The 13,435-nt window shown below is 37.7% G+C and overlaps 1 protein-coding gene across 1 annotated transcript in view; it reads left to right on the forward strand.

Moving 5' to 3' along the window:
• Positions 1 to 979: 979 nt before the first annotated feature.
• The window catches only part of LOC121853911 (probable glutamate receptor), a 37,209-nt gene continuing 24,753 nt past the window's right edge, over positions 980 to 13,435 (forward strand). Inside the window, exons 1-6 of the mRNA XM_042348304.1 lie at positions 980 to 1,079; positions 5,255 to 5,345; positions 5,710 to 5,868; positions 8,310 to 8,457; positions 11,789 to 12,006; positions 12,318 to 12,469. Coding sequence (XP_042204238.1) covers positions 1,036 to 1,079; positions 5,255 to 5,345; positions 5,710 to 5,868; positions 8,310 to 8,457; positions 11,789 to 12,006; positions 12,318 to 12,469 — 812 coding nt within the window. The 5' untranslated portion in view covers positions 980 to 1,035. The remainder of the gene's footprint in view (positions 1,080 to 5,254; positions 5,346 to 5,709; positions 5,869 to 8,309; positions 8,458 to 11,788; positions 12,007 to 12,317; positions 12,470 to 13,435) is intronic.

Genomic DNA, 13,435 nt, shown 5'->3' on the forward strand with positions numbered 1-13,435 from the left:
AATTTTGACATCTTCACACTATCTGACAAATAGAAAAATATTTCAATGTTTCATAATTCAATTGTTGTTTCAAAAAATATCAATTTGTTTATCAAAAATGCTGTAACAGAAATAACATAATAATTTCTTAGAACATAATGTTTTATACAATGATATAAGTAACTGCGACAATCAATATGCCCTACTTACAATAATTAAAATGTAGAATTCGTCTGGTAGAGTAGGTGCAAGTGCAATGAGAGCAAACCACCGTCTATGATATCTAGAAGGAGAGTGAGCCGGGCGCCTTATCCTCACGCTTGGTACAAGTCAAAACAAGAATTAAACTGTCCCACACGGAGAGCCTGTTCATGTTCATGTTCTGACATGCATATTGTACACAAGCTATAGAACCATAAAATACTCCATAATCCATATGCTTACATGAGATTAGTTAATATCAAGTGAATAATTCTAATCAAGTCTCATTAATTTGTTGAAATACTGATATTTGAAACTTTAAGGTATAATTGATGTAGGTGAGGGTTATTTCAATTCATTTTTGTTTGCTAATCTCAAGTTTAGACATAAAGAGGCACAATATTTTGACTACCAAATTTGATTTTTAACATGTTGACAAAATTGACACACCCTACTGTGTTGAGTTCTTCGTATATGGCTCTTGACTCGCTCCCTCCGCCCCTACCCGGGTCCTCCACTGCAGGCTCTCCCCCCACCAATTCACCCCCTCCCCCCACCTTCTTGTGACTCATCGTGTAGAAAGGCCTTGAGCTCCCTTGTATGGTAGTAGGATTATTACTTTTGACCTCGTCTGTACATTATAGTCCTTGAAGGCTGATCGCGTCACAATATTATTTTCAAAGGTTACCCAAATACTTTAGTCTGTGTAGTCCTACGTTACCAAACTATTGCAGATTAAAAGACCTCTCTCTCTCTCTCTCTCTCTCTCTCTCTCTCTCTCTCTCTCACTAACAGTGGGTGCCGTGGACAAAAGTTGAGGCACAGGAAAATGGCACCATCAGGGTCTTAGGACCTATGGCCAACATGCTAGAGATCTTGGCTGAAAGGATGAACTTTGAGTGAGTAACATAGCAGTATGTAGGTAAACAAGTAAGCTAGTGAACTATTAAATTTTCACCTATCTATCTATCTGTGACGTATAATTATATATATGTACTAGCAGAATCGCCGCCTTCCTGGCAGCTCATCCGCTAGGCAACGGTAGGACGCCACCCTCCGGGAGGCTTCACATTGTCTCACTGTTCAGTCTCCAAAACTTCGTCTTCCATCAATAGTTCATTAACGGTGTATGTAAGTTCCACCATGTTTTTCACTACAAAGATACAGCAAAGTATATTTCTTAGCATTAAACTGTTATTATTTTATTGTCTAATCATCACTACATATAACACCACCCATCATCACTACATATAACATCATCCATCATCACTACATATAACACCATCCATCATCACTACATATAACAACATCCATCATCACTACATATAACATCATGCATCATCACTACATATATCACCATCCATCATCACTACATATAACACCATCCATCATCACTACATATAACACCACCCATCATCACTACATATAACAACAGCCATCATCACTACATATAACATCATCCATCATCACTACATATAACACCATCCATCATCACTACATATGACACCATCCATCATCACTACATATAACACCATCCATCATCACTACAGATCGGTAAAGTAGTTCCCGAGATTCTCGTGCGGACACACACGGTAGGACGCAACCCTCCGGGAGGCTCCACATTGTCTCACTGTAGTGCATTAGGGTAGACCACATTTTTGGTTTTGCCATTAGCAGCAAGTATGTACAGATTTTTGCCAGTTCCCACTCTGGAGCATCCAACATATAACAGTCCATGAGAGAAGCAAGGAAACACTTGCTATCCATGCCAAGTTTGGTCCTGGCGGCTCATTCCCTAGGCCATGGTAGGACGCCACCCTCCGGGAAACTCCACATTGTCTCACTGTTCACTCCCCAAAACTTCTTCTTAAATCAATAGTTCATTAACGGTATATGTAAGTTCCACTACAACGGTACAGCAAAGTTAATATTTTTAGCATTGAACTGTTATTATTTTATTGTCTAATCATCACTACATATAACACCATTCACCATCACTACATATAATACCATCCATCATCACTACATATAACATCATCCATCATTACTACATATAACACCATCCATCATCACTACATATAACAACATCCATCATCACTACATATAACATCATGCATCATCACTACATATATCACCATCCATCATCACTACATATAGCACCATCCATCATCACTACATATAACACCACCCATCATCACTACATATAACAACAGCCATCATCACTACATATAACATCATCCATCATCACTACATATAACACCATCCATCATCACTACATATAACACCATCCATCATCACTACAGATCGGTAAAGTAGTTTCCTAAATTCTTGTGCAAACACACAAACAAACAAACCCACCCACAAACAGACGGGCGGCTCATTCGCGAGGCCACGGTAGGACAACACCCTCCGGGAGGCTCCACATTGCCTCACTGTTCAGTCCCCAAAACTACTTCTTCCATCAATATAAGTTCCACCATGTTTTTCACTACAACGGTACAGCAAAGTATATTTTTTTAGCATTAAACTGTTATTATTTTATTGCCTAATCATGACTACATATAACACCATCCATCATCACTACATATAAGAACACCCATCATCACTACATATAACATCATCCATCATCACTACATATAACACCATCATTCATCACTACATATAACACCATCCTTCATCACTACATATAACACCATCCATCATCACTACATAATTATAACACCACCCATCATCACAACATACAACAACAACCATCATCACTACATATAACATCATCCATCATCACTACATATAACACCATCCATCATCACTATATATAACACCATCCATCATCACTACATATAACACCACCCATCATCACTACATATAACAACATCCATCATCACTACATATAACATCATCCATCATCACTACATATAACACCATCCATCATCACTACATATAACACCATCCATCATCACTACAGAGTCGGTAAAGTAGTTGCCGAGATTCTCGTGTGGACACACAAACCCACAAACACACAAACAAACACACAGAGAAATCCCGAACCAGCACAAGAGCACTTAAATTTACTAAACAAAATGAATTGTCCGTGACCCGTGGAAGGATAGCGTCTGTGACTGGGATGAATGAGACACACTGTAAAATTTACACTTATATTCCCTCCAACACTACAAACACAATCAAATAATGGTACACCAATATGCGCACTTCTTAACCTGAACTTAAAATACTACTCTGGGGAATAAAAGTTATACATGATGTTGAAATTATTAGAAACTCAGGCAATGCCTCATTAGAGGACAATAAGTTTAAAGTATTAAGAAATGTTGCTTGCACACATGAACCAGGCCATAAGGGCTTTCAACAAAATGTCAATCACTGAGAAAATGGTATTAAAAAAATAAGAAATTAATAACTCTACAATGAATAGGCCTTAAGGGCACTCACCAAAATTATATCCAGCACTGAGAAAATGGTATAAAAATCAGAACTTATTAACCCCACCCTGAATAGGCCTTCAGGGTGCTTAACAAAATTATATTACCCCAACAGATACACACCTCCTAACCTAACTTAAACACTACTCTGGGGAACAAAGGTTATACTTGAGATTGACATTATAAGGAAATATTAAATGCACACAGCATACATTAGGAACTGAGAAAATAGTATTAACTACACACAAAAATATTGTCACTATTATTAAGAAGTTACTGAGTCCACCAATACCCGTGAACCATGCTTCCTAACCTAACACACACACAGATTCCACCTGCACTCCGTTGTCGTTTAAGGCACAACCAACAGGCACCAGTAGTTTAAGGCCCAAATCAGCCTTTCTCCACCTTGGAAAGTTTACCTCTAAGCTCCACTGACTCTTGGCACCCAGTGTGCGACCCTGTATCACTCAGCTAGCTTCACTTTACCCCCAGTACATCCATGAAGCGGAAGGGAGTGAGCCAATCAGACCTTGTACAGTTGAGAGAAGCTTTAGCTTCCCGTTAGCAAAAGGGTTTCACTAAGCTGCTTGAGATATGTGGTATTGTGAGCCTAGGTAGAGGAGAGCTGATGACCCCAACGATCGTCCGGTCGTTAGCTGGGCACCCAGACGGCTAGGTTCACTCAAGAGCTTCTTTGCTACCCCGCTAAACAGTGACAGGCCTACACTGATTGGTCCAACGGCGACAATCGCCAATCCTCAATCATCAACGGCAGTCTCAAACGGCAGTCAATGTCTCGCAGTCATCACTCTCCCAGTCAAGTGGGTTCTGAAGGAAACCCTGAAATTAACTCACTGTTAGCTCTTGATAACTTTATCACTGCCCTATCTAACCCCTATCTGAGATCGAATGAGATTTACTTGTTATACTGATGTTAAATAAACGAAGGAACCAGGTCACGCGATCCGTCTCTCCTGGGTACAGCACAGAGGTGGTCCATGACCTCTCTCACAGCTCCCCAGCCATGCTTGCTCACTGGTTCACGCTTTCCAGGAGTGACTTATTTACCAGAGGATTAACAGCTTAATTAGGACGTACGCAACATTTTCAGACTAGGAAACGATCTATAATTATTTTCAATTTAATAACTGATATTTAATTTCATGATTCGCGTTCCTATTAACTCGGTAAATTACATTAAATATCGTATAGGCCTAGTTCCACAACCTCTCGCTACGTGAGTGGGAGAGCAGTCTTCCCTCAGACGACCTTGAACTCAGCATCGCCAATGGCGCGGCGTTTGAAATTACACTGAAATTTCTGAATATTACATATATATATATATATATATATATATATATATATATATATATATATATATATATATATATATATATATATATATATATATATATATATATATATATATATATATATATATATATATATATATATATATATATATATATATATATATATATATATATATATAACTGGATCTCCTGAACATTAATCACGCGAATGCAACTTCAGGAGATCAGGTTAGGTAATGTTAGTATTAGGATGGTTAATCTTCAGGTGATAACAAGCTTTTTATTTTTAATACTAACTAGTGATTCTGGTGTTTGCAGCTATGAGCTCGTCCAGCCCTCTGACCACATCTGGGGAGGTCCTCAGCCTGACGGATCCTGGACTGGCTTGTTGGGGATGCTACAGAGAAAGGTGGGTCGTGGGAGATGAGTCAATGATCTACATCTTCCTGTATATGTCCATACAATTGATGGGTCACAGCATGGGGCTTTCAACTGAAGCATTTTACCACAGAATTAAGAATTATTGTAGTGTAAAGCCATACTTGTATGTTTCAGTTGCTTCAAATACAGTTTTTCTGGGTTTTAGAAGCAATACATTAAAGATTCCTCATCTCCTCAAGAATAATTTCTATTAAAATTAGTAATAAAACCACAAAAATAAATAAAATAATACAAAAATATGTGAGCAATATTTAACAAATATTTCAAGAGCAGGTGGGAAAAGCTTTTAGATAGGTAATGCAAATTTATGCTTCGAGAGATGAATTCTACAGGACGTGGAATTTGCTGTGGGGCCCTTCGGTGTGACGCCTCAGCGGGAGACGGTGTGTGACTTCTCCCATCCCTTCTTCAGCGAGAACAACGCCATTCTCATGATCCGACCCACCCTGCAGAGCGACATGTCAGGCTTCCTCAAACCCTTCGCTATGGAGGTGTGTAAAGAGTAATATGGAGTCTCTCTCTCTTTGAATGATTGATTATTATTTATATTTACAAGATAGTTATTTGTCCGGTCACTGACCATCCCTTAATTCCACTATTTGTCTAGCATTCGTTCTGATTGGACGAGGCTCATGAAGCTGTTGACGTCATTATGAGCCATTAATTAGTGAATTCGGTCAGTTTAAGTTTGGCGGATGAATATGTAGACATTATTGCTCGTAGGTAATGCTTTTAAATTCTTTGAGGAAGTGAAATATTTTACGAAAAAGTTTGAACGATCTGATCCATGACTTTACATAAGAGTTTGCAGAACAATGTTTGTATAAAGGGAGTCAACGTTAGGTCAGGTTAGGGTTGGATAAGTTATTTAAGTTTTAGGTTAGGTTTGATTACGTTTGGATAGGTAATCAGCATAATCAGCCTCAAGCAATCAGACCGAATGCTGGACAAATAGTAGAATAAGTAAAGGTACAGTACGTGACTAGATAAATAACTACAACCTTATACTTAAGTTAAATAATTTCGCAATGTCGGCTAATTTAGTATCTCTAGACTTGCAGAGGTGGCCAGACTTTCGTGTGACTGGATCTACTTTGTCCATGGTTATTCAAGCGTAATCTACTGGCACAATTTTTCTTAGCCACTAGCATATAATGGATAGATTTTGAGAGAGAGAGAGAGAGAGAGAGAGAGAGAGAGAGAGAGAGAGAGAAATTTGGCTGATTTTTGTTAGTGGGATCATTTTTTGTAACAATATTAATTAAATATTCCCCAAATTATTTGCATGTGTCTTTCCTTGCTAAATGACTGCTAGATGTAAAGACAAAATGTCATAAATGTTGTTACCAATAATGGAGATAACAAAAATCGCATTTTTTTTTTGATAACGGACGGGTCGTGCGCTTGGTAGTGGTGCCGAGTGCTGTACTGTACTTGTAGGATCCCTGCTAGAGTCAGTGAGGACCATATTCCATAGGTTCAGTGTTATTACAGTAAGAAACTAGTAGTTAGTGTCAAACACGCTACCTCAGTGCCACCGAATCTCTCTTTTTCTCATAATTCTCTTAGGTCTTATTTTGATAATTATACATCTTTCCAGAAACATCACAGAGGATCTAAAATGTAGTAAATAAGAATTAAATTACTCTAAGCACATGACATGTATCGTCGATCAGAATCAGTTTATTATGCCTATATATATACAAAACACTACAATTGTTATATGTCATAAGACAAATCTTTAATGTAAACAATAATAAGACATCCCACAAACACTGGTATCTACAGGCACGTTTCCTTATGACAATTTTACTCTCACAATCGGTGAAACCGATATCGCAGCGTTCTCCATCACACAATTTCACTGTTCTTTACCGATCTAACTGGGATAAGTGTGCGATGTCCATAATGCACAGTGGCAAAGAAGGGAGAGAATGTTGCCCGTGACCAATGTCAACATCAACCAAAAAGGGCTGCCCAAATGATGCAGTCGGCGTATCAAGAGGATTTTTTTATTAACTATTATTAACAACATAGTAGGATAGTTATTGACAAGTTAAATAGAAATATTCATCCACTTGTTGTGAACTGTTATTTTAGTGTCAAATATCATGAAGCAGTCTAGTTTCCACGTAAATACAATGTAAACTGTTAAAATTAAATAAGGAGGATTTGTGTTTGGGATATCCAAAGAAATGGATTAGGTATTTTTTTTTTATGACCGGCGCTGCGTTCATAAATATTAACAAAATATTCAGCAAAAACAAAAACAAAAATTATACATATTTATAAATGTAGTGTTTTCAGTGCAAATAAGCGATTATGGTAGAAAATAGAAGAAAACCTAACACAACATAACCTCAGGTAAGAACTACTATTTTACCTAATCATAGGGGTTTTATTTATAGTAAATGCTATTAATTAATGACTCCATCATATGAATCCAAGAATTAATTATTTCCTTGTAATATTCCATCTAAGAATCGCTGTTCATTTGTTTAAATTTCTTGCTGATGCTCGTCCCATTCATCCGTTCAAATAGTACGAAAAGAATACAGATCTAACAGGAGCAGGAAAAAGTGCCTTTCGTTTATCCTCAACACTTAGCATTTTCGTTTAAGGCTGCGTCTTATATGTAGTTATTTTCTTTGATATTATGGAGCCGCCAGGAAAGACATAACGTTAGTCACTATATACTCTTAAGGTTACCCCCCGTTTTAAAACGCTAATGAATGCAGTGGGTATATTGCTGGTTCACTATAAGAGTAGTTGGTGGATTTTTATAGTAATGCAATTCAAATCCCTGTGTAATGTAAGAAAGCAGTATTGTATAAAAATTAAATTATAGTATTTAGGGAAAATTTTCATCACATTTTACAAATATAATTTTCTATTCAACCCAAAAAATAACAGGAATCTCCCCGTGGTTTAGGTGTGGATGTTGACGATAGTGAGCCTGGTGACCGTGGTGTTGGCAATAGCGCTGGTAGTGAAAGCTGAGGCCAATGTCTTCAACTTACTCTCGCGCGACACCTTCGCGCAGGCCGCTATGTGGGGAGTTAAAACACTCACGCAGGAGAGTAAGTGATACCTACTGCTTCATGTTTCTGTGAGTCGACAGCGTGCGTTTGGGGGCACAATGACTTATCCACATTATATATATATATATCTATATATATATATATATATAATCAACACCTCAACCCGCCAGGATTCGAACCCACGGCCCACGAGCCCATGACTGTAACCGGGGAACGCTAACCACTGGACCACCAGGATACTAAAAGCAGTCCTAGACTCTGTTATATTTCACACAAAGCCTGTTCAACGAGCTTATGGCGCCGTGAACCTCTAATGGGGACTACCCGTATCACTTAGGTGGTCAGAGTAACGTTTTACCAAATCCGGCTTCGAAACACGAGGATCCATATATATTTCATTAGCCCAATAAACAAGCGGACTTCTACATACAATCAACACCTGCCAGGTTGAGGTGTTGATTTTATGTAGAAGTCCTCGTGTTTATTGGGCTAATGAAATATATATATATATATATATATATATATATATATATATATATATATATATATATATATATATATATATATATATATATATATATATATATATATATATATATATATATATATATATATATATATATATATATATATATATATATATATATATATATATATATATATATATATGCAAGTAAATCACTGTAGTTGCGCGTGATATATGCTGATAACCACAAGAAGGGGTTAGTTCTGTACACCCCTGAAGATGTAACTGAAACAACTTGTGTTTTCTTCCTTGTGTTATCAGCATATATATATATATATATATATATATATATATATATATATATATATATATATATATATATATATATATATATATATATATATATATATATATATATATATATATATATATATATATATATATATATATATATATATATATATATATATATGTAATATTCAGAAATTTCAGAGTAATTTCAAATGCCCCGCTATTAGGGATAATGAGCGTTCAAGGTCGTCGGAGGGAAGAAAGCGCTCCCTGCACATAGGGAGAGGTTGTGGAACTAGGCCTAAGTGATATTAAATGTAATTTGCCGAATTAATAATGATGCAATTCATTAAGTTAAGGGACTATTATTGAATTTGAAATTATTATAGATCGTTTATCAGTCTGAATAATGTTACGGGTGTCCCAAGGAGTTATTAGTTAGGCGGAAAATATGTCACGTAGGCCTAAGCTGACGCCTTGAGAGGACACGAGGCGGGCTCTCTCTCAGTCACGGGGAGCATTCAGACAAACAAGACGTCCCTGCCCGTCCGTCACAGAAATAGTCACGTGGCCTAGTCACCTGTGTTGCACTGTTGCAGTATAACAAGTAAGTCTCATTCGATCTCAGACAGGGTTAGATAGGGCAGTGGTAAAGTTAACAAGAGTTAACAGTGAGTTCATTTCAGGGTTTCCGTCAGAACCCACTTGACCGGAGTTGACCGGAGTTGACCTGAGTGACCGGAGTTTGACTGCGAGAGATTGACTGCCGTTTGAGACTGCCGTTGATGATTGAGGGTGGCGATTGTCGCCATTGGACCGATCAGTGTAGGCCTGTCACTGTTTAGCGGGGTATCAAAGGATCTCTTGAGGGAATCTAGCGGTCTGGGTGCCCAGCTGACGACGGGACGATCGTTGGGGTCAGCAGCTCTCCTCTACCTCGGCTCACAACACCACATGTCTCGAGCAGCTTAGTGAAACCCTCTTGCTAACGGGAAGCTACAGCTTCTCTCAACTGTACAAGGTCTGATTTGCTCACTCCCTTCCGTTTCATGGATGTACTGGGGGCAAAGTGAGGCCAGCTGAGTGATACAGGGTCGCACACTGAGACCATGAGTCTAGGGGATACCTAGAGGAACATTTTATCTCCCTTATTACGGGTGTATGTTGAGTTGGGTGGAGCATGGTTCACGAGTATTGGTGGACCCAGTAACAAATCAATAATAGTGACTATATTTGTGTGTAGTTAATACCATTTCTCAGTTACTGATGTTATCTTGACGTGTGTGGTTTAATATTTCTTAAATAATTTTGATAGTATTGTTGTTTGAATGTTTGTGTCACTAAGTGGAACCAGAGTGATACTGTGATTTGATTCTTTTAATGCATCTAATTTTTCTCCATAATTCTGATCTCAGGTATAACCTTTGTTCCCCAGAGTAGTGTTTAAGTTAGGTTAGGAATTGTGCAGCTGTTGGGGTAATATAATTATATTGAGTGCCCTTAAGGCCTATTCATTGTAGAGTATTTAATTTCTTATTTTTTGAAACCATTTCCTCAGTGACTGATATTATTTTGTTGAAAACCCTTAAGGCCTGCATCTGTTGGTGTAACATAATTATATTGAGTGCCCTTTAGGCCTATTCATGGTGGAATTATTAATTTCTTATTTTTGAATACCATTTTGTCAGTGCTGGATATTATTTTGTTGAAAGCCCTTAAGGCCTGTTTCATGTGTGCAAGCAACATTTCATAATACTTCAAATTTATTGTTGCCTGAGTTTCTAATATTTTCTATATCATGTATAACTTTTATTCCCCAGAGTAGTGTTTTAAGTTCGAGTTAAGAGGTGCGCATATTGGTGTACCATTATTTGATTGTGTTTGTAGTGTTGGAGGGAATATAAGTGTCTAAATTTTACAGAGTGTCTCATTCATCCCAGTCACAGACGCTATCCTTCCACGGGTCTCGGACAATTCATTTTGTTTAGTAGATTTAAGTGTTCTTGTGCTGGTTCGGGATTTTTCTCAAAGGGGCGCTTCCACTGCCATTACCATCTATTAATCTTTAATAAATCCCAAGTCAAGTGAGAAACTAAAGTCCCGTATATTCCGACCGGTTACATATATATATATATATATATATATATATATATATATATATATATATATATATATATATATATATATATATATATATATATATATATATATATATATATATATATATATATATGATGCTACTGAAAATTTGAATGAAGTCTTTATTTCTTTATAGTCATTGAGAAGTACTGTTTGATGACACAGGTACTGTAGTTGGAATACACGATAATGTATTGTGAGCGCAATAAGGATATAACAGTACTGATAATCATAAAAAAGTGGGGTTTTTTTAAGACAATTATGACAGTCAGGCCTGGCTGAGATATGCCGAATATTAAAAATTTTATAGTAAGATTTTTGCTTTTGGAGGATATGCTAGAAAAGTTGGATGTCGAACACCAAGAAAGGGTGAGGTCCTCCTCCTAGTGACCCTATGACTCCTGTGTCACTTAAGTGTTCATAACCTTCTATATCCTACATGGCCATGACGACCCTTCCCCCATCCTCTCGCAGGCTCTGATTGGATGCCCAAGAAGGACGGAGGTCGCCTCATTGTGACCACGTGGCTCCTTGCCTCCTTAGTGTTCATGTCCTCGTACGGTGGCATCCTGACGGCCATGTTGACGGTGCCTCGGGTCACCATCCCCATAGACTCCCTGGCTGATCTAGTGTCTCAGTCTGACCTGCCCTGGCGCCTGGAGGCTGGTTCTATGATGTTTCAATACTTCCAGGTAAAAATCTTAACACGACATATTACTAGTCGACTACAACAATTTGTTTTGGTGTTTTTGCGTGGAAGTGAATGATCACTGACACTCAAAAAAATTTGATTTCAGAACCACCAGAGAGCTGACCACGAGTAAAAAAAGCCAAATTATGCAATGAACTTACATACTGAAACAATTTAACTAGCTTTCAAGTAGGATCAGTCATACCCATTCAAATATATTTAAAAAAAATGCAGAATAAAACACAATCTACGAAATTTAGAAACTCTTCCATGTCTATGATATCAATATTATCTGTTGCACTCTCACATTAGGAGTCTGAGGACAAGGTACGAAGGAAAGTATTCACTGATACTGCCGGAACCTTCCCTGACTGTTGGGCGTCGCGAGAAGACATCGCCAGTGGGGAGTTTGCTGCCATATGTGATAGGACCACCATGAAGAAGGCCATGTCCTGGGACTTTAGGTACTCTGTCACAGCCTTACGTGAGAGAATGGTCATTAATAAGAAGCCACACAAGCAGTTTCTTTTTTAAATATAGACAAAAACGATTTAATTTTGTTAGAAATTTAAATCCATAAATGGCCTCTATGATTATGTGTGAAGGCTTTTATTAAGTATATATTATGTTGTTATTGTTTGCGTTACTTATTACAAAATATCTATCTGTCTATTTATCTATTAATCTATTATGAATCGGCTACTTGTGCAATTAACCAGGCCGTTCACATATATTTATTATTTGGGTTTAAGTAACGAAACCCAAACGGTACTTCCCTGTTTTATTATAAAAGGATTGTATATATATTTCCTGAGTGTAGATCGACCGTAAGCTCCACTGTTTAGGAGTGAATGAGAAAGGGACGGCGTTTATGTATTATAAACGTTAGGTCACTTCCTTACGATATTACTTTCTGTGAGCGACTTAGGAGTAAGGGCCTTGCTGTGCGGGCTTACAGATATGCTGGCTATGGGTCTCTCCCTCCTGGGAGAGTTGCCCTCTCACGTGTACAATCCATGTCTTACTCATAGACAGGGGTGAATCTGAATATAATATCAGATGTATTGACCCATTTATATAATATGTTCTGTTGATGAGACAGGGGCCCATTACATCGCTCAGTCACCTACCAGCCGAGCTCCGTGAGGCCTAAATAACTCACAGAGTACAGTACATCCTAGACAACCCTAACCATGTTATAAACAGATATGTAGACACTGAGCTGGGGATTCTACTACTGTAGGGGTATTAGCTACTACAGGGGACCTAGACTTTAGTGTCGTACAGGTTAGTATGTTATGAACAATGTTGAATTTGGGTGACACTGCCCTGTAATAACAGAACAGGAACATAATTGCCAGAATTAACAAAATAGAGGGAATTTTAAGACTTGGTAGTGCAAATTCCCGTGATAGGTAAAATGGCAAGTT

Source organism: Homarus americanus, unplaced genomic scaffold, assembly GCF_018991925.1.
Source record: "Homarus americanus isolate GMGI-L3 unplaced genomic scaffold, GMGI_Hamer_2.0 scaffold18703, whole genome shotgun sequence".
Classification (NCBI taxonomy): Eukaryota; Metazoa; Arthropoda; class Malacostraca; order Decapoda; family Nephropidae; genus Homarus; species Homarus americanus.